At 45.4% G+C, this 25,764-nt stretch overlaps 1 protein-coding gene and 1 long non-coding RNA gene across 2 annotated transcripts in view; both read right to left on the bottom strand.

Annotated features, from left to right (window-relative positions):
• Positions 1 to 16,841, bottom strand: part of LOC106570723 (acetylcholinesterase collagenic tail peptide) — a 61,368-nt gene extending 44,527 nt beyond the window's left edge. The window contains exons 1-10 of the mRNA XM_014143205.2: positions 16,779 to 16,841; positions 16,371 to 16,499; positions 16,194 to 16,238; positions 8,958 to 8,984; positions 5,675 to 5,746; positions 5,533 to 5,595; positions 3,531 to 3,557; positions 2,808 to 2,852; positions 2,654 to 2,689; positions 2,387 to 2,467 (exon numbers count right to left, since the gene is read on the bottom strand). Coding sequence (XP_013998680.2) covers positions 2,387 to 2,467; positions 2,654 to 2,689; positions 2,808 to 2,852; positions 3,531 to 3,557; positions 5,533 to 5,595; positions 5,675 to 5,746; positions 8,958 to 8,984; positions 16,194 to 16,238; positions 16,371 to 16,499; positions 16,779 to 16,841 — 588 coding nt within the window. The remainder of the gene's footprint in view (positions 1 to 2,386; positions 2,468 to 2,653; positions 2,690 to 2,807; positions 2,853 to 3,530; positions 3,558 to 5,532; positions 5,596 to 5,674; positions 5,747 to 8,957; positions 8,985 to 16,193; positions 16,239 to 16,370; positions 16,500 to 16,778) is intronic.
• Positions 16,842 to 19,285: 2,444 nt separating this feature from the next.
• Positions 19,286 to 21,837, bottom strand: LOC123726894 (uncharacterized). The gene is made up of 3 exons (XR_006759021.1): positions 21,536 to 21,837; positions 19,741 to 19,843; positions 19,286 to 19,397 (listed from the first exon to the last, which is right to left on the bottom strand). It is a non-coding gene; the product is annotated as an uncharacterized lncRNA (long non-coding RNA).
• Between the last annotated feature and the right edge of the window lie 3,927 nt (positions 21,838 to 25,764).

Here is a 25,764-nt window from a genome sequence, read left to right as displayed (position 1 = left end):
AAAAACGCACAGCCACTAATAACAACAATGCCAGCCTATTGTTACACTTTGCTACTCGTTCATTGAAGCTGCAGTGCTGGTTGCAGCGTGATTGGAGAATCACATTTCATTTCACACAAAAGTACAGTAACTGCAGTCGACTGTGGTATTTTGGACGCAGTAATTGCAGTGAATGAAATGCAGTTACACTGCAAAATTACTACAGTATTTTTTGGGGGGGTTATTTTGACGCAGTTGTTGTCTCTCTCTCTCTCTCTCTCTCTCTCCTTTTATCCCAGCTGTTAATTGTATATCGTGAGATTTTTCAGTATTTATTGAGTTTTCAATATTGATCAGGTATATCAGAAGATCATCTGCAAATAAGTTTATATTCATGTTTATCAATACTGATAGCTGTTACGTTTCGGTCCTGTCTTATTCTTTCTGCAAGCAGTTCAATTGCCAGTGCAAACAGGAAGGGGGAAAGGGGACATCCCTGTCTTGTGCCCATTTCTAAAGCAGTTTTCGTATAAAGCATCAGATAATGTATTTGTTTGTGTATATTTTTGCTTTAGGACATTTATACAATATTTTTTGATAGAATGTCTTATTTCAGGTGGAAAGTAGAAAGATTCCAAAGTTTTGAATAGAAAACTCCATTACAGATGGCCAAAAGCAATTTTTGGCATCAACAATCTGGATAAAAGCGTCTGGTAAATGACGTAAATGTAAAATGTAAACAACCATTACTGATAAATCTATATCATGTTTTTTTACATATTGTATTAAACTGAAACATGTTCTTGTATTTGTTTGTAAGTGTCTATGTATTAAGTCTGGGAAGATTTTTTTCATTCTATTGCTTATAAGCTTTGCTATTATTTTATTGTTACAATTTATTAAACTTACAGTGCATTCGGAAAGATTTCAGACCCCTTGACTTTTCCCACATTTTGTTACGTTCCAGACTTATTCTAAAAAATTATTAAATAGTTTATTTCCTCATCAATGTACACACAATACCCCATAATGACAAAGCATAAAACAAGATTTTAGAAATGTATAAAAAACAACAACTGAAATATCACATTTACATAAGTATTCAGATCCTTTACTCAGTACTTCGTTGAGGCTTCCGAGTGGCGCAGCGGTCTAACGCACTGCATGTCAGTGCTAGAAGTGTCACTACAGACCCTGGTTCAATCCTGGGGTGTATCACAACTGGCCGTGATTGAGAGTCCCATAGGGCGGCGCACAGTTGGCCCAGCATTGTCCTGTAAATAAGAATTTGTTCTTGACTGGCTTGCCTAGTTAAATTAAAAAAAGCTCATTTGGCAGTAATTACAGCCTCAAGTCTTCTTGGGTATGGTGCTACAAGTTTGGCACACCTGTATTTGGGGAATTTCTTCCACTCTTCTCTGCAGATCCTCTCAAGCTGTCAGGTTGGAAGGGGAGTGTTGCTGCACAGCTATTTTCAGGTCTCTCCAGAGATGTTCGATTGGGTTCAAGTCCAGGCTCTGGCTGTGTCACTAAAGTACATTAGGAGACTTCTCCTGAAGCCACTCCTGTGTTGTCTTGGCTGTGTGCTTAGGGTCGTTGTCCTGTTGGGAGGTGAACCTTCACACCAGTCTGAGGTCCTGAGCGCTCTGGAGTAGGTTTTCATCGAGTTTCTCACTGTACTTTTCTCTGTTCATCTTACCCTCGATCCTGACTAGTCTCCCAGTCTCTGCCACTGAAAAACATCTCCACAGCATGATGCTGCCACCACCATGCTTCACCGTAGGGATGGTGCCAGGTTTCCTCCAGACATGATGCTTGGCATTCACGCCAAAGAGTTCAATCTTGGTTTCATCAGACCAGAGAATCTTGTTTCTCCTTTTGGCAAACTCCAAGCGGGCTGTTATGTGCCTTTTACTGAGGAGTGGCTTCCGTCTGGCCACTACTATAAAGGCTAATTGGTGGAGTGCTGCAGAGACGGTTGTTCTTCTGGAAGGTTCTCCCATCTCCACAGAGGAATTCTGGAGCTCTTCCAGAGGGTCCATTGGGTCTTGGACCAGGTTTGTAGAAATGTTTAGACATTTTAGCAAATTAATTTTCTTTTAAACTGAAATACCGTTCTGTTTTTTTATTTTGTACAAATTTGCAAAGATTTCAAAAAACATGTTTTCGCTTTGTCATTATGGGGTATTGTGTGTAGATTGACAATAAAAAAAACTAACAATTTAATCCATTTTTTTAATAAGGCTGTAATGTAACAAAATATGGAAAAAGCCAATGGGTCTGAATACCTTCCGAAGGCACTGTACACCAGCTACATCCTGGACACTGAAGATACACACTAACAACAAGCACACCAATCCCTCTTTGAGGACTTGTAGTATATATTTTTTCCTCTGATCTCTCTTACATGTTGTCCTCTCTTCCCAGGTCGGCCAGTTGGTCCTCTCTTCCCTGAAATTCCTGGGTCTCCCTTCGATCCCATCTCACCCTGAGATAGGTAGAGAGAGAGAGAGAGAGAGAGAGAGAGAGAGAGAGAGAGGTGTGGGAGGAAAAGAGGTAAAAAAGTAGTAAAATATAGATTCTATGGGTTTATATAATATATTTTGGTCCTAATTGAGTTATTTCTCACCACAGAATTAAATCAAACAATTGAATGTATCTATGTGTTTCTAACCTTCTGTCCCAACATCCCAGAGAGACCTACGGAGCCCTAGGAAAAAAGAGAAAAGATAGAGAACCACTGAGCACCATGGTTTATGTTTTCAGGAAGGCGACACCAATGAATAATGATCGTCCCTAGTTAGCTGACGTCCAGTAACAACACCCACCTTGTTTCCTTTTGGTCCTAATACGCCTGAATTACCACGAGACCCCTGGCAGGAGAGAGAGAGAGAGAGAGAGAGAGAGAGAGAGAGCGAGAGCGAGAGAGAGACAGAGAGAGAGAGAGAGAGAGAGAGAGAGAGAGAGAGAGAGAGAGAGAGAGAGAGAGACAGAGAGAGAGAGAGAGAGAGACAGAGAGAGAGAGAGAGAGAGAGAGAGAGAGAGAGAGAGAGAGAGAGAGAGAGAGACAGAGAGAGAGAGAGAGAGAGAGAGACAGAGAGACAGAGAGAGAGAGAGAGAACATACCAGTATAAGAACATGCTAATCATTATGGGTAATGTAGTTTGAACAGCATGGTCTATTGAGTATGGTAGTTTGAACAACAAGTTCTGAATCAGAGTATAATGTGGGTAATGTAGTTTTAACAGGATGGTCTGAATCAGAGTATAATCTGGGTAATGTAGTTTGAACAGCATGGTCTGAATCAGAGTATGATCTGGGTAATGTAGTTTTAACAGCATGCTCTGAATCAGAGTATAATCTGGGTAATGTAGTTTTAACAGCATGGTCTGAATTAGAGTATAATCTGGGTAATGTAGTTTGAACAGCATTGTCTGAATCAGAGTATAATCTGGGTAATGTAGTTTTAACAGCATGGTCTGAATCAGAGTATAATCTGGGTAATGTAGTTTTAACAGCATGCTCTGAATCAGAGTATAATCTGAGCTCACCTTCTCTCCTTTATAACCAGGAAGACCCTGATGAAGGAATGAAAAGACAATAATGAACCTATTTTCTCTAGTGTTTAGAATGTTTGTATGTTTGTTCATGACGTGGAAACAACGTTGATTCAACCAGTGGGATGCAAGGCTCCAAGGTCCTCTGATAATAGCCGACGAGCCACGTGCATGACAACATTCATGTGTTTTGACAGGTGCTGCTCGCAGTTAGAGCAAGAAAAGAAATGACCGATTTGATAAATTGATGCATAAAATACAAAGTACTGCGCACATATTTCATATGAATGGCCTATATTGAAAACTTTTTGTAAATGGCAAGTTCACTTTCTCATCCATAAATGCATCTGAAGCGCAAAGCGCTGTTCAGCAGTTCTCGTCAGCAGGATGGGAGGCCTTTGCATTGGAGGGACATCGCTAAAATAATGATTATGATCACACTACGTAAATATAAATATTATAGCAATTTAGCCTTTTATCGTCTTGATGTGGAAGTGTATTCACTCCTAGAATTGAAAAAAAATAAAAAACTCCAGGCTTCCATCTTAAGACTCAATTGAATGAAATAAAAAATAATTACAGTTTGGAAAAACGAATCCCGTTGGAAACATCTTTGCTTTCTCTGTTAAATCTTGACGCTTTAATTCAATGAGCCGATAGCAGATGACCAGCAGTATAACTGTCTAATTGTCCCGCTGATGACCCATCAGGTGGTGGATGGGGGCTCTTAAAATATTCAGATAATTGATTAGAATTAATCTATGAGATCATTTTTTTATTTAATTAACCAGGCAAGTCAGTTAAGAACAAATTCTTATTTACAATTAAATAGTTGGTTAACTGCCTTGTTCAGGGGGCAGAACGACGATTTTTTTTTACCTTGTCAGCTCCGATCTTACATCCTTTTGGTTACTACTACCTGCTGCCCCCATCATTCACACCGAGGCTACTGATCAATCAGCCGTCTGGACACTGTCACTTTCCGTCTTCTTTTCATCTTGAAAAAAATACTTTAGATATTGGTGCCTATCACTAATATCCTTAGACTCCTCCAATCGATGGAGAGATTCCTTCCTATCACTAATATCCTTAGACTCCTCCAATCGATGGAGAGATTCCTTCCTATCACTAATATCCTTAGGCTCCTCCAATCGATGGAGAGATTCCTTCCTATCACTAATATCCTAATATCCAATCGATGGAGAGATTCCTTCCTATCACTAATATCCTAATATCCAATCGATGGAGAGATTCCTTCCTATCACTAATATCCTAATATCCAATCGATGGAGAGATTCCTTCCTATCACTAATATCCTAATATCCAATCGATGGAGAGATTCCTTCCTATCACTAATATCCTAATATCCAATCGATGGAGAGATTCCTTCCTATCACTAATATCCTAATATCCAATCGATGGAGAGATTCCTTGTGCTGCTGCTTGATGGGATTAGAAGAACAAGCCGCAGTGCTAAAGGCAATTCCTATCCAACACATGCTGTTTGAGTCTACTGTCCTAGGCTTAGTTTTATTATTGATAGTAAAATTCTAGAGCAAACTGAGAGAAAAATATTACCAGGTTAAAATAACTTTTCTTTCGGTTTATTTTTTTGTATTTTTTTTCCCGTTTATTTGTTGCTTACGGACAAGGTTAGTAAATGTTTCAACCCTGTTTTATTCTGTCTACAAGGAAAGCGACGAAAGGAACGCGTGCTTCCTGTGACTCGTTCAATTGCATGCAGCTCAGATTTGTATTTATTTTTTATAGACAAGTAGAGAAGTAGAAGTAGATAAAGTAAAGGCTGTTTTCAGACACGTTTAAACAGTTTGCTTTTTTTCTGCAGCATTCGCTGTAAAATATAATGATTGACGCCGGTGCTTCCGGTGACTGAGAAAGGGACCTATTTTTTTTTGGTCTTGTGTTTTATGACGTGTGAATGTGTGTTCCTGACTTCATGTCCGTGAGAGAGGGGCGATGTGTCTGTGAGACAGACCTTGGTTCCAGGTGGACCTCTCAACCCCGGCAGGCCCATCAGCCCCTGCTCTCCTTTCTCTCCCTGGAATCAGAAAGTTAATTCACATGAGTGTTGTTGACACCGGGAGACCGTCATAGTGAGGGGGGGGTGAGAGACTTACTTTGGGTCCCTCTGGACCGGGCCATCCGGATGGTCCCTGTCTACCTGGTAACCCAGGAGGACCTGTACGACCCTGGAGTAAACACAAGTCACATTGGCATATTTACTTTATTTGGATGCACAGACAAAAGCATTAAGGTGAAACAGACCAACATTTTTGAAAGCTCCTAGAGAAGAATGTTGGGGGGGGGGGGCATTGTACACCACAGGAGGTTGGTGGCACCTTAATTGGGGAGGACGGGCTCGTAGTAATGACTGGAGTGGAATACATGGAATGGTATCAAATACATCAAACACATGGCATTATTAGGAGCCTTCCTCCCCTCAGTAGCCTCCACTGTTACCAAAAACAATGGTTCATAAACAACTCTTCCCCGGGTCCTTGGTGTACAAGAGATGTGTTTTCTGTCAATATACCTGGTCAAATAATGGTAATAAATAACTTTAAGGGGCCCCATCAATTATATTTTGTTATTTTTTAGAATTCTGTTTTCTCTGTTTTATTTTTCCTGGCTTTTGATTATTATTATAATTATATTTTTTTACTCTCAATATTACAATTATTCATAGCGAAACAACGAAAATTGATGTTCTGAGTCCATGTCAATACTTAAATCACAACAACAACAAAAAACGAACAAATTAGTATTTTTGAGTGTAATTCCCCTTTAATTGTGCATGAAGAAAGAGAGGGGAATGTGTTGGTCTAGTGATATTTCTGATAGGCCTACGGCTGCAACACACAGAGCTTGCTAAACAGATACAAATATTCACAATATCTTTCTGTCAGGTAAGTCTACTTTTTTTGTGGAAACGATTTCTGTCAACCCACAAGACTATTACTAGCATCGCTAACTGGCTACAAACGGAGTGATTGACAAATGTGCACACCAAACAGACAGACAGGAGCAATATTGATAGACATTAATTGGCAGATATTGTGTTCGGTTTGGCTTTTTAAGCCAATAGTGGCTAACCTGGGGGTATGCCGGAAGCTTTACGCCGGAAGCTTTACGCCGGAAGCTTTATGTTTATGACAGTTTGCGATGGAACAATTTTTTTTTTAAATGCATGTACTTTCATAATTGCTTGGCGAGCCACTCATAGCCACTCATATGAGCGAAAATATTATCTGCCACATGGTGGACCAGAGTGTGTATTCCTTCAGCTCAGTGTCTTTAACCAGTGGGCTTTAGAGTGATGCGTGAGTGTGTGTGTGCTGTTTGGCAACAGGAACAATGTCTTAGTGATTTACCATAGAGAACACAAGCACTCAGGGAGATTAGAACTGCAGAGAGGGATGCAGTACACACACACACACACAGTTGATGGACCAGAGCCAAGAAGGAGAGAAAGACTGCAGAGGAGAAGGAGAGAGAGACACTGCAGAGGAGAAGGAGAGAGACTGCAGAGGAGAAGGAGAGAGAGACACTGCAGAGGACAAGGAGAGAGACTGCAGAGGAGAAGGAGAGAGACTGCAGAGGAGAAGGAGAGAGACTGCAGAGGAGAAGGAGAGAGACTGTAGAGGAGAAGGAGAGACACTGCAGAGGAGAAGGAGAGAGACTGCAGAGGAGAAGGAGAGAGACACTGCAGAGGACAGGGAGAGAGACTGCAGAGGAGAAGGAGAGAAAGACTGCAGAGGAGAAGGAGAGAGAGACACTGCAGAGGAGAAGGAGAGAGACTGCAGAGGAGAAGGAGAGAGACACTGCAGAGGACAGGGAGAGAGACACTGTAGAGGAGAAGGAGAGAGACTGTAGAGGACAGGGAGAGAGACACTGCAGAGGAGAAGGAGAGACACTGTAGAGGAGAAGGAGAGAGACTGTAGAGGAGAAGGAGAGAGACTGTAGAGGAGAAGGAGAGAGACACTGCAGAGGAGAAGGAGAGAGACTGTAGAGGAGAAGGAGAGAGACTGTAGAGGAGAAGGAGAGAGAGACACTGCAGAGGAGAAGGAGAGAGACTGTAGAGGAGAAGGAGAGAGACTGTAGAGGAGAAGGAGAGAGAGACACTGCAGAGGAGAAGGAGAGAGACTGTAGAGGAGAAGGAGAGAGACTGTAGAGGAGAAGGAGAGAGAGACACTGCAGAGGAGAAGGGGAGAGACTGTAGAGGAGAAGGAGAGAGACTGTAGAGGAGAAGGAGAGAGAGACACTGCAGAGGAGAAGGAGAGAGACACTGTAGAGGAGAAGGAGAGACTGTAGAGGAGAAGGAGAGAGAGACACTGCAGAGGAGAAGGAGAGAGACTGTAGAGGAGAAGGAGAGAGACTGTAGAGGAGAAGGAGAGAGAGACACTGCAGAGGAGAAGGAGAGAGACTGTAGAGGAGAAGGAGAGAGACTGTAGAGGAGAAGGAGAGAGACTGTAGAGGAGAAGGAGAGAGACACTGCAGAGGAGAAGGAGAGAGACTGTAGAGGAGAAGGAGAGAGACTGTAGAGGAGAAGGAGAAAGAGACACTGCAGAGGAGAAGGAGAGATATTGTAGAGGAGAAGGAGAGAGACTGTAGAGGAGAAGGAGAGAGAGACACTGCAGAGGAGAAGGAGAGAGACTGTAGAGGAGAAGGAGAGAGACTGTAGAGGAGAAGGAGAGAGAGACACTGCAGAGGAGAAGGAGAGAGACTGTAGAGGAGAAGGAGAGAGACTGTAGAGGAGAAGGAGAGAGAGACACTGCAGAGGAGAAGGAGAGAGACACTGTAGAGGAGAAGGAGAGACTGTAGAGGAGAAGGAGAGAGAGACACTGCAGAGGAGAAGGAGAGAGACTGTAGAGGAGAAGGAGAGAGACTGTAGAGGAGAAGGAGAGAGAGACACTGCAGAGGAGAAGGAGAGAGACTGTAGAGGAGAAGGAGAGAGACTGTAGAGGAGAAGGAGAGAGAGACACTGCAGAGGAGAAGGAGAGAGACTGTAGAGGAGAAGGAGAGAGACTGTAGAGGAGAAGGAGAGAGACACTGCAGAGGAGAAGGAGAGAGACTGTAGAGGAGAAGGAGAGAGACTGTAGAGGAGAAGGAGAGAGACTGTAGAGGAGAAGGAGAGAGACACTGCAGAGGACAGGGAGAGACACTGCAGAGGAGAAGGAGAGAGACACTGCAGAGGAGGAGAGAGACTGTAGAGGAGAAGGAGAGAGAGACTGTAGAGGAGAAGGAGAGACACTGCAGAGGACAGGGAGAGAGACTGCAGAGGACAGGGAGAGAAACTGCAGATGAGGGATAGAGAGAGAGAGGGAGAGGGAGAGAGAGAGATGAGCGGGGGAGCGAGAGGAGGATTGTACGAGCGACGGAGTGAGAGGAGGAGTGTCTCACCTTTGACCCTGGTCGTCCGATCTCTCCCTGGAGGACGAGAAGAAATGAGGGATGATGAGGGATGTGTTCATTAGTACTCACTGACAAAGACACACACACACACAAAATGAGTCTTTAATGGTGTCAAAAACATTAGAGGTCATACAAGGCACACATCTCTCTCATGCACAGAAACAGACACACAGACACAGGACATGTTGACAGACAGACAGACAGACAGACAGACAGACAGACAGACAGACAGACAGACAGACAGACAGACAGACAGACAGACAGACAGACAGACAGACAGACAGACAGACAGACAGACTGTCTGGTGTACATCTCCTAGTTGACTAGGAGTATCATCAACTAGCATGGGATGCTAATATGACTAGGATTATCATCAACTAGCAAAGTTACTAATATGACTAGGATTATCATCAACTAGCATGGGTTGCTAATATGACTAGGATTATCATTAACTAGCATGGGTTGCTAATATGACTAGGATTATCAACAACTAGCATGGGATGCTAATATGACTAGGATTATCATTAACAAGCATGGGTTGCTAATATGACTAGGATTATCATCAACTAGCATGGGATGCTAATATGACTAGGATTATCATTAACTAGCATGGGTTGCTAATATGACTAGGATTATCATTAACTAGCATGGGTTGCTAATATGACTAGGATTATCATTAACTAGCATGGGTTGCTAATATGACTAGGATTATCATCAACTAGCATGGGTTACAAATATGACTGTAACTTTGGCTACTGGACAATGAAAGAAAGTTTGTTTGAAAACCAATAGAACAGGAGAGAAAAAAGGCGACTGGTTTCAATGCTATACTTTTAAGCAAGGTAAGACATGACTCTGATGTAGTAAAACATTCAGGTTTCAAACAATGAAGTATATGTTTTCAAAATGCCTACAGCCTCCAGCTCGTTGCAAAGTGGCGTGTGACACGCTGAAGTCTGCATAGTTTGCCAATGCACTTGAATGGCGAATGGGAAGCGTGATTCAATCGCCAGTTAAAAAATAGATAAATGTGTAGCTCTTTTTAAATCATGGCTATTGTTTTTTACACACCGTTGCCTTTATAATTGTTATGCAATTGTGAAACTTAAAACACATACAGTACCAGTAAAACGTTTGGGCACACCTACTCATTCGTGTGATATATAAATATTTTGTTTACAATTTTCTACACTGTAGAATAATAGTGAAGACATCAAAACTATGAAATTAGACATATCGAATCATGTAGTAACCAAAAAAGTGTTAAATCAAAATATTTTATATTCTTCAATGTGGCCACCCTTTGCCATGATGACAGCTTTGTCAACTCTTGGCATTCTCTCAACCAGCTTCACCTGGAATGCTTTTCCAACAGTCTTGAAGGAGTTCCCATATATGCTGAGCATTTGTTGGTTGCTTTTCCTTCACTCTGTGGTCCAATTCATCCCAAACCATCTCAATTGGATTGAGGTCAGGTGATTGTGGAGGCCAGGTCATCTGATGCAGCACTCCATCCATCACCTTCTTGGTCAAATAGCCCTTACACAGCCTGGAGGTGTGTTGGGTCATTGTCCTGTTGAAAAACAAATGGTAGTCCCACAAAGCGCTAACCAGATGGGATGGCGTATCGCTGCAGAATGCTGTGGTAGCCATGCTTGTTAAGTGTGCCTTGAATTCTAAATTATTCACCGACAGTATCACCAGCAAAGCACCATCACACCTCCTCCTCCATGCTTCACTGTGGGAACCACACATGCAGAAATCATCTGTTCACCTACTCTACGTCTCACAAAGACACGGCGGTTGGAACCAAAAATCTCTAATTTGGACTAATCAGTCAAAAGAACAGATTTCCTTCAGTCTAATGTCCATTGCTCGTGTTTCTTGGCCCAAGCGAGTCTCTTCTTATTATTGGTGTCCTTTAGTAGGGGTTTCTTTGCAGCAATTCAACCATGAAGGCCTGATTCACGAAGTCTCCTCTGAACAGTTGATGTTGAGGTGTGTCTGTTACTTGAACTCTGAAGCATTTATTTGGGCTGCAATTTCTGAGGTCGGACTTCTCTAATGAACTTATCCTCTGCAGCAGAGGTAACTCTGGGTCTTCCTTTCCTGTGGCGGTCCTCATGAGAGCCAGTTTCATCATTGTGTTTGATGGTTTTTGCGACTGCACTTGAAGAAACTTTAAAAACTCTTGTAATTTTCCGAATTCACTAACCTTCATGTCTTAAAGTAATGAAGGTCTGTCATTTCTCTTTGCTTATTTGAGCTGTTATTGCCATAACACGGACTTGGTATTTTACCAAATAGTGCTATCTTCTGTTTACCACCCCTACCTTGTAACAACACAACTGATAAAAAAAAAAGTAAAAATAAAGAAAAACCCTTGACTGAGTAGGTGTGTCCAAACTTTTGACTGGTAAGGTACATATTTCACTCCAGCAGCAATAGACAGCTGTTTGAGTTGTTTCAGCAGCAATAGACAGCTGTTTGAGTTGTTTCAGCAGCAATAGACAGCTGTTTGAGTTGTTTCAGCAGCAATAGACAGCTGTTTGAGTTGTTTCAGCAGCAATAGACAGCTGTTTGAGTTGTTTCAGCAGCAATAGACAGCTGTTTGAGTTGTTTCAGCAGCAATAGACAGCTGTTTGAGTTGTTTCAGCAGCTCTCACACTATATCTACTGGTATTTAGAACAGTGAATAAGCTAAAATGTATTATTTCGCAATGGGATTTTTTGTCCCGGACAATTGACCAGCGTCAATTTTACACTGAACAAAAATACAAACACAACATGTAAAGTGTTGGTCCCATGAGCTGAAATGAAAGATTCCAGAAATGTTCCATACCCACAAAAATATTATTTGTCTGAGATTTTGAGCACAAATTTGTTTACATGGCTGATTGTGAGCAGTCCACGACTTCCACATCCGGCTTCTTCACCTGCGGGATCGTCTGAGACCAGCCACCCAGACAGCTGATGAAACTGTGGGATCGTCTGAGATCAGCCACCTGGACAGCTGGTGAAACTGTGGGATCATCTGAGACCAGCCACCTGGACAGCTGGTGAAACTGTGGGATCGTCTGAGACCAGCCACCTGGACAGCTGGTGAAACTGTGGGATCATCTGAGACCAGCCACCTGGACAGCTGGTGAAACTGTGGGATCGTCTGAGACCAGCCACCTGGACAGCTGGTGAAACTGTGGGATCGTCTGAGACCAGCCACCTGGACAGCTGGTGAAACTGTGGGATCGTCTGAGACCAGCCACCTGGACAGCTGGTGAAACTGTGGGATCGTCTGAGATCAGCCACCTGGACAGCTGGTGAACCTGTGGGATCGTCTGAGATCAGCCACCTGGACAGCTGGTGAAACTGTGGGATCGTCTGAGATCAGCCACCTGGACAGCTGGTGAACCTGTGGGATCGTCTGAGATCAGCCACCTGGACAGCTGGTGAACCTGTGGGATCGTCTGAGATCAGCCACCTGAACAGTTGGTGAAACTGTGGGATCGTCTGAGATCAGCCACCTGGACAGCTGGTGAAACTGTGGGATCGTCTGAGACCAGCCACCTGGACAGCTGGTGAAACTGTGGGATCATCTGAGACCAGCCACCTGGACAGCTGGTGAAACTGTGGGATCATCTGAGACCAGCCACCTGGACAGCTGGTGAAACTGTGGGATCGTCTGAGACCAGCCACCTGGACAGCTGGTGAAACTGTGGGATCGTCTGAGACCAGCCACCTGGACAGCTGGTGAAACTGTGGGATCGTCTGAGACCAGCCACCTGGACAGCTGGTGAAACTGTGGGATCGTCTGAGACCAGCCACCTGGACAGCTGGTGAAACTGTGGGATCGTCTGAGATCAGCCACCTGGACAGCTGGTGAACCTGTGGGATCGTCTGAGATCAGCCACCTGGACAGCTGGTGAAACTGTGGGATCGTCTGAGATCAGCCACCTGGACAGCTGGTGAACCTGTGGGATCGTCTGAGATCAGCCACCTGGACAGCTGGTGAAACTGTGGGATCGTCTGAGATCAGCCACCTGGACAGTTGGTGAAACTGTGGGATCGTCTGAGATCAGCCACCTGGACAGCTGGTGAAACTGTGGGATCGTCTGAGATCAGCCACCTGGACAGCTGGTGAAACCGTGGGATCGTCTGAGACCAGCCACCTAGACAGCTGGTGAAACCGTGGGATCGTCTGAGACCAGCCACCTGGACAGCTGGTGAAACCGTGGGATCGTCTGAGATCAGCCACCTGGACAGCTGGTGAACCTGTGGGATCGTCTGAGATCAGCCACCTGGACAGCTGGTGAACCTGTGGGATCGTCTGAGATCAGCCACCTGGACAGCTGGTGAAACTGTGGGATCGTCTGAGATCAGCCACCTGGACAGCTGGTGAAACTGTGGGATCGTCTGAGACCAGCCACCTGGACAGCTGGTGAACCTGTGGGATCGTCTGAGACCAGCCACCTGGACAGCTGGTGAAACCGTGGGATCGTCTGAGACCAGCCACCTGGACAGCTGGTGAACCTGTGGGATCGTCTGAGACCAGCCACCTGGACAGCTGGTGAAACTGTGGGATCGTCTGAGACCAGCCACCTGGACAGCTGGTGAAACTGTGGGATCGTCTGAGACCAGCCACCTGGACAGCTGGTGAAACTGTGGGATCGTCTGAGACCAGCCACCTGGACAGCTGGTGAAACTGTGGGATCGTCTGAGACCAGCCACCTGGACAGCTGGTGAAACTGTGGGATCGTCTGAGACCAGCCACCTGGACAGCTGGTGAACCTGTGGGATCGTCTGAGACCAGCCACCTGGACAGCTGGTGAAACTGTGGGATCGTCTGAGACCAGCCACCTGGACAGCTGGTGAAACCGTGGGATCGTCTGAGACCAGCCACCTGGACAGCTGGTGAAACCGTGGGATCGTCTGAGACCAGCCACCTGGACAGCTGGTGAAACTGTGGGATCGTCTGAGACCAGCCACCTGGACAGCTGGTGAAACTGTGGGATCGTCTGAGACCAGCCACCTGGACAGCTGGTGAAACTGTGGGATCGTCTGAGACCAGCCACCTGGACAGCTGGTGAAACTGTGGGATCGTCTGAGACCAGCCACCTGGACAGCTGGTGAAACTGTGGGATCGTCTGAGACCAGCCACCTGGACAGCTGGTGAAACTGTGGGATCGTCTGAGACCAGCCACCTGGACAGCTGGTGAAACTGTGGGATCGTCTGAGACCAGCCACCTGGACAGCTGGTGAAACTGTGGGATCGTCTGAGACCAGCCACCTGGACAGCTGGTGAAACTGTGGGATCATCTGAGACCAGCCACCTGGACAGCTGGTGAAACCGTGGGATCGTCTGAGACCAGCCACCTGGACAGCTGGTGAACCTGTGGGATCGTCTGAGACCAGCCACCTGGACAGCTGGTGAAACCGTGGGATCGTCTGAGACCAGCCACCTGGTGACACCGTGGGATCGTCTGAGACCAGCCACCTGGACAGCTGGTGAAACCGTGGGATCGTCTGAGACCAGCCACCTGGACAGCTGGTGAAACTGTGGGATCGTCTGAGACCAGCCACCTGGACAGCTGGTGAAACCGTGGGTTTCCACAACCATAGAATTTCTGCACAAACTGTCAGAAACCGTCTTGGGAAAGCTCATCTGCGTGCTCGTCGTCCTCACCAGGGTCTTGACCTGACTGCAGTTTGACGTCGTAACTGACTTCAGTGGGCAAATTCTCACCTACGATGGCCACTGGCACACTGGAGAAGTGTGCTCTTCACGGATGAATCCCGGTTTCAACCGTAACGAGCAGATAGCAGACAGCGTGTATGGCGTCGTGTGGGCGAGCAGGTTTGCTGATGTCAACGTTGTGAACAGAGTGCCCCATGGTGGTGGTGGGGTTATGGTATGGGCAGGCATAAGCTAAGGATAACGAACACAATTGCATTTTATCGCAAACAATTTTATCGTAAACAATCTGTACACAATTCCTGGAAGCTGAAAATGTCCCAGTTCTTCCATGACCTGCATACTCATCAGACATGTCATCCATTGAGCATGTTTGGGATGCTCTGGATCGACGCGCACGACAGCATGTTCCAGTTTCCGCCAATATCCAGAAACTTTGCACATCCATTGAAGACGAGAGGGACAACATTCCGCAAGGCCACAATCAACAGCCTGATCAACTCTATGTGAAGGAGATGTGTCGCGCTGCATGAGGCAAATGGTGGTCACACCAGATACAACAGATGCATATTTGTATTCTCTGTCATGTGAAATCCATAGATTAGGGCCCAATGAATGTCAATTTAAATTGACTGATTTCCTTACAGTGCATTTGGGGAGTATTCAGACCTCTTTCCTTTTTCCACATTTTGTTATGTTACATCCTTATATTAAAATGAATTAAATATAACATGTTCCTCATCAATCTATCCTATAACGACAAAGCGAAAACAGGTTTTTATACATTTTTTACAAATCTATAATTTTTTTTTTTACAGAAATACCTTATTTACATAAGTATTCAGACCCTTTGCTATGAGACTCAAAATTGAGCTTAGGTTCATCCTGTTTCCATTGATCATCCTTGAGATGTTTCTACAACTTGATTGGAGTCCACCTGTGGTAAATTCAATTGATTGGACATGATTTGGAAAGGCACACACCTGTCTATATAAGGTCCCACAGTTGACAGTTTTATGTCAGAGCGAAAACCAAGCCATGAGGTTGAAGGAATTGTCCGTAGAGCTCCGAGACAGGATTGTGTCGAGGTACAGATTTAGGGAAGGGTACCAAAACATTTCTGTAGCATTGAAGGTCCCCAAGAACACAGTGGCCTCCATTATTCAGTTTTTATTTTTATTTTGAATACATTTGAAAAAAAAAATCTAAAAACCTGTTTTTTCTGTGTCATTATGGGGTTTTGTGTTTAGTTTGATGAGGGTTTAAAAAAAATAAAGCTGTAACATAAAAAAAATGTGGAAAAAGTCAAGGGCTCTGAATACTTTCCGAATGCACTGTATATGAACTGTAACTGTAAAGTTGTTGCATGTTGCATTTATATTTTTGTTCAGTGTATTTAAATTATTTTACCGGCTAACTGAAACTCTGGTACACACACACACACACACACACACACACACACACACACACACACACAAACACAGACAGACACACACACACACACACACACACACACAGACAGACAACATATTCACCTTGTCTCCCTTTGGTCCACTAATTCCTGGCATTCCACTGGTACCCTGAAAACACAATTAATATACACCTCACACATTTATAATGACACACACACACACACACACACACACACACACACACACACACACACACACACACACACACACACACACACACACACACACACACACACACACCTCTGGTCCTGGGGGTCCCTGGGGTCCCTGGGGTCCTGGTTTACATCCATGGAGCACAGGCAGATGTTTATACCTCTGCTCTTCCTCCTCCTCTCCTCCTCCTCCTCCCTCTTTCACTGGGTAGTCAACCTTCAAACACAAGTTATGTAAAAGTGTCTGACTGAACGGGTATCAAACATGAGCTGTCTGTGTGCCTCAGTAATGTAAGCTAGAGCCTAAAGGCTCTGGAGGATAACAGGATTCAGGACAAATAATGGTGTGTTTACTGCAGGGAAACATGTGTATTTACTGCAGGGAAACGTGGGTCTGTGTACTGCAGGGAAACATGTGTCTGTGTACTGCAGGGAAACGTGTCTGTGTACTGCAGGGAAACGTGGGTCTGTGTACTGCAGGGAAACGTGTGTTTACTGCAGGGAAACATGTCTCTGTGTACTGCAGGGAAACGTGGGTCTGTGTACTGCAGGGAAACATGTCTCTGTGTATTGCAGGGAAACATGTCTCTGTGTACTGCAGGGAAACGTGGGTCTGTATACTGCAGGGAAACGTGTCTGTGTACTGCAGGGAAACATGGGTCTGTGTATTGCAGGGAAACATGTCTCTGTGTACTGCAGGGAAACGTGGGTCTGTTTACTGCAGGGAAACATGTCTCTGTGTATTGCAGGGAAACATGTCTCTGTGTACTGCAGGGAAACGTGGGTCTGTTTACTGCAGGGAAACATGTCTGTGTACTGCAGGGAAACATGGGTCTGTGTACTGCAGGGAAACATGGGTCTGTGTACTGCAGGGAAACATGTGTGTTTACTGCAGAGAAACATGTCTCTGTGTACTGCAGGGAAACGTGTCTGTGTACTGCAGGGAAACGTGTCTGTGTACTGCAGGGAAACATGGGTCTGTGTACTGCAGGGAAACGTGTCTGTGTACTGCAGGGAAACGTGTCTGTGTACTGCAGGGAAACATGTGTGTTTACTGCAGGGAAACATGTCTCTGTGTACTGCAGGGAAACGTGTCTGTGTACTGCAGGGAAACGCGTCTGTGTACTGCAGGGAAAAGTGGGTCTGTGTACTGCAGGGAAACATGTCTCTGTGTACTGCAGGGAAACGTGTCTGTGTACTGCAGGGAAACGCGTCTGTGTACTGCAGGGAAAAGTGGGTCTGTGTACTGCAGGGAAACATGTCTCTGTGTACTGCAGGGAAACGTGGGTCTGTGTACTGCAGGGAAACGTGTGTTTACTGCAGGGAAACATGACTCTGTGTACTGCAGGGAAACATGTGTCTGTGTACTGCAGGGAAACGTGTCTGTGTACTGCAGGGAAACGTGGGTCTGTGTACTGCAGGGAAACGTGGGTCTGTGTACTGCAGGGAAACGTGTCTGTGTACTGCAGTGAAACGTGTCTGTGTACTGCAGGGAAATGTATCTGTATACTGCAGGGAAACGTGTGTCTGTGTACTGCAGGGACTTGCAGCAGGATGCTATGTTAGCTAGCTGGCTATAACAGAGGGATGCTATGTTAGCTAGCTGGTTATAACAGAGGGATGCTATGTTAGCTAGCTGGTTATAACAGAGTGATGCTATGTTAGCTAGAATGATATGTTAGCTAGCTGGTTATAACAGAGGGATGCTATGTTAGCTAGCTGGTTATAACAGAGGGATGCTATGTTAGCTAGCTGGTTATAACAGAGGGATGATATGTTAGCTAGCTGGTTATAACAGAGGGATGCTATGTTAGCTAGCTGGTTATAACAGAGGGATGCTATGTTAGCTAGCTGGTTATAACAGAGGGATGCTATGTTAGCTAGCTGGTTATAACAGAGGGATGCTATGTTAGCTAGCTGGTTATAACAGAGGGATGCTATGTTAGTTAGCTGGTTATAACAGAGGGATGCTATGTTAGCTAGCTGGTTATAACAGAGGGATGCTATGTTAGCTAGCTGGTTATAACAGAGGGATGCTATGTTAGCTAGCTGGTTATAACAGAGGGATGCTATGTTAGCTAGCTGGTTATAACAGAGGGATGCTATGTTAGCTAGATGGCTATGACTTTCCAACACAACACTGGAACTCTTCCAAGTCAAGGTAAAGCTTTTGGTTTCACAAATGTATTGTCACCGGGGCCCTGGGGTATCTGCTTACTGACTGTACACTGTAACGTTACTGTATGATTGTAGCAGGTTTACTAACGCGTTAGTTCTATTAGCTATGTAAACTAGGACGTTACTTTAGCTAATATGGTGACAACGATATAGGCTGTGTAGCGGTTTGGCTTGGAAATGATTTTTTCCCCTGGTCACGTACAGCTGACGTGTTGTACATTGAAGTCCGCCGATTCTGTTGAAAAACATTTCTTGAAACGGAAGCAAACGGAACAAAACGGGGATAAACATACCTGAATTTGTCCAATAGAAATGCTAATTTGCAACTTTTGGACTGATGATTACAACTAGATGCAGGAAAGAGTGTGCAAGGCTGTATTGAATGTCACTGTCTGTCACCTCTAATGTGTTTTTCCACCTCTGTGCACCTACATTGTAAACTTTCATCATAGGTTAGGTTGTACCAACCTCATGATGGGTACAGGGAACATTAGAGTATCATGTAATAACCTAAACATATAGATGTTACATTGAACTGGGTGAATGGAATATGAATGACAGTATCCTAAACCCAGCACTGTTACATTGAACTGGGTGAATGGAATATGAATGACAGTATCCTAAACCCATCACTGTTACATTGAATTGGGTGAATGGAATATGGATGACAGTCATCCAATATGCTGTAATAGAAATAAGGCCGTGCTCATGAAAAAAAAAAAAAATGTCCTCCCTCATCTTAGACGGCACTGACTGCCACTGGTGTGAACTGCAGGGAAATGTGTGTGTGTGTGTGTGTGTGCGCACGCGTGTGTGTTTAACCTCACCGGAGTCCCTTGTTTCCAGAGCAGGGAGGGTGGAGGGAAGAGTGGGGGTGGGGGAGGGGCCAGGAGACAGCAGGGGTCAAACCTCATTGGCTCATCCAAGGACCTGAGGGCTGACAGACACATGGCAGAACCAATGACAGACAGCCATTTAAGAGAAATCAATAAAACTCCAAACACATGCTGGATAAGGGAAGCGTGTGTGTGTGTGTGTGTGTGTGTGTGTGTGTGTGTGTGTGTGTGTGTGTGTGTGTGTGTGTGTGTGTGTGTGTGTGTGTGTGTGTGTGTGTGTGTGTGTGTGTGTGTGTGTGTGTGTGTGTGTGTGTGTGTGTGTGTGTGTGTACGCCCTTGAGTTACGTAACTACAGTCAGAGTGACAACTCCACACACACACACACACACACACACACACACACACACACACACACACACACACACACACACACTGCAGTCTTACCTGTTTGAGCATTGAGCATATGGTCTAAGTGATGGTATGAAGACAGGGCCCATGTCTGGCAGAGGAGGAGCTGGAGACACAGAACTGTCCAGACCATCTCCATCTGTTGGTGGAGCAACTACTGTCATACTTTAGTCAACGTAAAAAGTGAAAGTAAATACTCCATATCAAATTCCGTATATTAAGCAAAGCAGAAAACATGATTTTGTATGTACGGACAGCCAGGGGCAAACTCCAACACTCAGATGTCATTTACAAACGCAGCGTTTGTGTTCAGTGAGTCCTCCAGATCAGAGGCAGTAGGGATGACACCGTGTTATGTTATTAGGTGCTTGAATTGGACCATATTTCACCCTGCCTGGGCAACGGAATTGTAACGAGTACTTTTGGGTATCAGGGAAAATGTATGGAAGTAAAAAGTACATTATTTTATTTAGGAATGTAGTGAAGTAAAACAATATTAATAGTAAATAAAGTACAGATATCCTCAAATAATTTTTTACTTAGTTACTTTACAGCACTGAACACACACACACACGTGCACAAGCGCACGCGCGCACACACACACACACACACACACATACACACACACACACAGACACACACATGCACACACACACACACATGCACACACACACACACACACACACACACACACACACACACACACACACACCCACACCCACACACACACAGACCCACACACACACACAGACACACAGACACACACACACACACACACAGACACACACACACACACACACAGACACCGGGTAAAGCTCAGCAGGACCGTGGTTGTGTCGTCACCGGTTACTTGCGGACTCCCTCAGCTGCGCCAAGTGCACCAGAATTAGAATCCTTCTCGCTCCTCTCTCTTTACTCTGTCTCTCTTTTATTACGGCAGAAAACGAAAATAGTAACATGTTCATTCAGACCGAAAGAGGTGGATTTATATGACTTTGTTCCACCTCTCTCGCTCTTCCCTCCCCTGACACCTCTCTGCCACCTCTCTGTCTCTCCCCTCCCCTGTCACCTCTCCCTGCCACCTCTCTGTCTCTCCCCTCCCCTGTCATCTCTCTCTGCCACCTCTCTCTCTCTGTCTCTCTCCTCCTCTATCACCTCTCTCTGCCACCTCTCTGTCTCTCCCCTCCCCTGTCACCTCTCCCTGCCACCTCTCTGTCTCTCCCCTCCCCTGTCACCTCTCTCTGCCACCTCTCTCTCTCTGTCTCTCTCCTCCTCTATCACCTCTCTCTGCCACCTCTCTGTCTCTCCCCTCCCCTGTCACCTCTCTCTGCCACCTCTCTCTCTCTGTCTCTCTCCTCCTCTATCACCTCTCTCTGCCACCCCTCTCTCTCTCTCTCCTCCCCTGTCACTCTTTCTGCCACCTCTCTCGCTCTTCCCTGTCACCTCTCCCCCCGTCACCTCTCTGTCTCTCCCCTCCTCTATCACCTCTCTCTGCCACCCCTCTCTCTCTCTCTCCTCCCCTGTCACCTCTCTTTGCCACCCCTCTCTCTCCTCCCCTGTCACCTCTCTCTGCCACTGTTGAATCATTCAAGCTGTACATTGCAGAAATGGAAACATAATTTTAAACCCAACCTGTTCCAACTGTATTCTTCTCATCTAAATGTTCCCAAAACGTTTTCTCTGCCCCCACCGGTTACCTCTTGGAGCGTGTCTTTCTGCTGATATCAAAACGTCTTGCTTTGTGTTTCAGTCTAAACATACAACACCTGCAACACCTGCATTTTGTAATGTAATCCATACATATAGATAAGAAACAACAGGGTGCCCTTACCTTGAGTGTATTCTGTTCAAATAGCTTATCCACGTGGACTCCACTCCTGGAGATCTTTTGGTTGCAGAGTCTCTTAATAAAAGCTCTTTAAGTAGCGCGGTTACTTCCTCATATTCTTCTTCCTATCCGTCTCCTTCCTTGACATTTACGTATAAGCTAATGTATCCTTTCAGGGGCCAATTACATCACAGTTCAATTAAAGGGAGGGACCTTTTATTTGGCGCGACAGTGTGGAGCTGCGTCCCCGTCAGCACCGAAGAACAACTGGCTGCCAGTGGCTGGAGGCAAGGCACAACTCTGCACTTTTCTGTGCTTATGAAATCTGCCTGGGAATGCAGCATATCCACAGTGCGATAGATGCCCAATATATACTGCCACCTAGTGGAATTATCACGAATAAAACTAAAAACTAAAACAACTCATACCCTTGATTTTCTTGCTCTAACTACCACTTGTCTTTTCTCACTAGCACTGACTGTTGACTACTGACTACTGACTGTTGACTACTGACTACTGACTACTGACTGTTGACTACTGACTACTGACTGTTAACTACTGACTGTTGACTACTGACTACTTACTGTTGACTACTGACTACTGACTGTTGACTAATGACTATGGACTACTGACTTTTAACTACTGACTGTTGACTACTGACTGTTGACAACTGACTGTTGACTACTGGCTGTTGACTACTGGCTGTTGACTACTGACTACTGACTGTTGACTACTGCCTACTGACTGTTGACTGTTGACTACTGACTGTTGACTACTGACTGCTGCCTACTGACTGTTGACTGTTGACTGCTGACTACTGACTACTGTCTGTTCACTACTGGCTGTTGACTACTGACTGTTGCCTACTGACTGTTGACTTTTGACTGTTGACTACTCACTATGGACTGCTGCCTACTGACTGTTAACTACTGACTGTTGACTACTGACTACTTACTGTTGACTACTGACTACTGACTGTTGACTACTGACTACTGACTGTTGACTACTGACTACTGACTGTTAACTGTTGACTACTGACTGTTGACTACTGACTGTTGACTTTTGACTGTTAACTACTGACTGTTGACTACTGACTACTGACTGTTGACTACTGACTGTTTACTACTGATTACTGAGTACTTACTGTTGACTACGGACTACTGAGTGTTGACTACTGACTGTTGACTACTGACTACTGACTGTTGACTGTTGCCTACTGACTACTGACTGCTCTTTTATTACGGCAGAAAACGAAAATAGTAACATGTTCATTCAGACCGAAAGAGGTGGATTTAAATGACTTTGTTCCACCTCTCTCGCTCTTCCCTCCCCTGACACCTCTCTCTGCCACCTCTCTGTCTCTCCCCTCCCCTGTCACCTCTCCCTGCCACCTCTCTGTCTCTCCCCTCCCCTGTCACCTCTCTCTGCCACCTCTCTCTCTCTGTCTCTCTCCTCCTCTATCACCTCTCTCTGCCACCTCTGTCTCTCCCCTCCCCTGTCACCTCTCCCTGCCACCTCTCTGTCTCTCCCCTCCCCTGTCACCTCTCTCTGCCACCTCTCTCTCTCTGTCTCTCTCCTCCTCTATCACCTCTCTCTGCCACCTCTCTGTCTCTCCCCTCCCCTGTCACCTCTCTCTGCCACCTCTCTCTCTCTGTCTCTCTCCTCCTCTATCACCTCTCTCTGCCACCTCTCTGTCTCTTCCCTCCCTTGTCACCTCTCTCTGCCACCTCTCTCTCTCTGTCTCTCTCCTCCTCTATCACCTCTCTCTGCCACCTCTCTGTCTCTGTCTCTCTCCTCCTCTATCACCTCTCTCTGCCACCCCTCTCTCTCTCTCTCTCCTCCCCTGTCACTCTCTCTGCCAGCTCTCTCGCTCTTCCCTGTCACCTCTACCTGCCACCTCTCTGTCTCTCCCCTCCTCTATCACCTCTCTCTGCCACCCCTCTCTCTCTGTCTCCTCCCCTGTCACCTCTCTTTGCCACCCCTCTCTCTCCTCCCCTGTCACCTCTCTCTGCCACTGTTGAATCATTCAAGCTGTACATTGCAGAAATGGAAACATAATTTGAAACCCAACCTGTTCCAACTGTATTCTTCTCATCTAAATGTTCCCAAAACGTTTTCTCTGCCCCCACCGGTTACCTCTTGGAGCGTGTCTTTCTGCTGATATCAAAACGTCTTGCTTTGTGTTTCAGTCTAAACATACAACACCTGCAACACCTGCATTTTGTAATGTAATCCATACATATAGATAAGAAACAACAGGGTGCCCTTACCTTGAGTGTATTCTGTTCAAATAGCTTATCCACGTGGACTCCACTCCTGGAGATCTTTTGGTTGCAGAGTCTCTTAATAAAAGCTCTTTAAGTAGCGCGGTTACTTCCTCATATTCTTCTTCCTATCCGTCTCCTTCCTTGACATTTACGTATAAGCTAATGTATCCTTTCAGGGGCCAATTACATCACAGTTCAATTAAAGGGAGGGACCTTTTATTTGGCGCGACAGTGTGGAGCTGCGTCCCCGTCAGCACCTAAGAACAACTGGCTGCCAGTGGCTGGAGGCAAGGCACAACTCTGCACTTTTCTGTGCTTATGAAATCTGCCTGGGAATGCAGCATATCCTATAAAACACAGTGCGATAGATGCCCAATATATACTGCCACCTAGTGGAATTATCACGAATAAAACTAAAAACTAAAACAACTCATACCCTTGATTTTCTTGCTCTAACTACCACTTGTCTTTTCTCACTAGCACTGACTGTTGACTACTGACTACTGACTGTTGACTACTGACTACTGACTACTGACTGTTGACTACTGACTACTGACTACTGACTGTTGACTACTGACTACTGACTGTTAACTACTGACTGTTGACTACTGACTACTGACTGTTAACTACTGACTGTTGACTACTGACTACTGACTACTGACTGTTGACTACTGACTACTGACTGTTGACTACTGACTACTGACTACTGACTGTTGACTACTGACTACTGACTGTTGACTACTGACTACTGACTACTGACTGTTGACTACTGACTACTGACTGTTAACTACTGACTGTTGACTACTGACTACTTACTGTTGACTACTGACTACTGACTGTTGACTAATGACTATGGACTACTGACTTTTAACTACTGACTGTTGACTACTGACTGTTGACAACTGACTGTTGATTACTGGCTGTTGACTACTGGCTGTTGACTACTGACTACTGACTGTTGACTACTGCCTACTGACTGTTGACTGTTGACTACTGACTGTTGACTACTGACTGCTGCCTACTGACTGTTGACTGTTGACTGCTGACTACTGACTACTGTCTGTTCACTACTGGCTGTTGACTACTGACTGTTGCCTACTGACTGTTGACTTTTGACTGTTGACTACTCACTATGGACTGCTGCCTACTGACTGTTAACTACTGACTGTTGACTACTGACTACTGACTGTTGACTACTGACTACTGACTGTTGACTACTGACTACTGACTGTTGACTACTGACTACTGACTGTTAACTGTTGACTACTGACTGTTGACTACTGACTGTTGACTTTTGACTGTTAACTACTGACTGTTGACTACTGACTACTTACTGTTGACTACTGACTACTGACTGTTGACTACTGAATACTGACTGTTGACTACTGACTGTTTACTACTGATTACTGAGTACTTACTGTTGACTACGGACTACTGACTGTTGACTACTGACTGTTGACTACTGACTACTGACTGTTGACTGTTGCCTACTGACTACTGACTGCTCTTTTATTACGGCAGAAAACGAAAATAGTAACATGTTCATTCAGACCGAAAGAGGTGGATTTAAATGACTTTGTTCCACCTCTCTCGCTCTTCCCTCCCCTGACACCTCTCTCTGCCACCTCTCTGTCTCTCCCCTCCCCTGTCACCTCTCCCTGCCACCTCTCTGTCTCTCCCCTCCCCTGTCACCTCTCTCTGCCACCTCTCTCTCTCTGTCTCTCTCCTCCTCTATCACCTCTCTCTGCCACCTCTGTCTCTCCCCTCCCCTGTCACCTCTCCCTGCCACCTCTCTGTCTCTCCCCTCCCCTGTCACCTCTCTCTGCCACCTCTCTCTCTCTGTCTCTCTCCTCCTCTATCACCTCTCTCTGCCACCTCTCTGTCTCTCCCCTCCCCTGTCACCTCTCTCTGCCACCTCTCTCTCTCTGTCTCTCTCCTCCTCTATCACCTCTCTCTGCCACCTCT

The sequence above is a fragment of the Salmo salar genome, chromosome ssa14 (assembly GCF_905237065.1).
Source record: "Salmo salar chromosome ssa14, Ssal_v3.1, whole genome shotgun sequence".
Classification (NCBI taxonomy): Eukaryota; Metazoa; Chordata; class Actinopteri; order Salmoniformes; family Salmonidae; genus Salmo; species Salmo salar.
The sequence above is the reverse complement of the archived record's forward strand: the minus strand, read 5'-3'. Positions and strand labels throughout refer to the sequence as shown.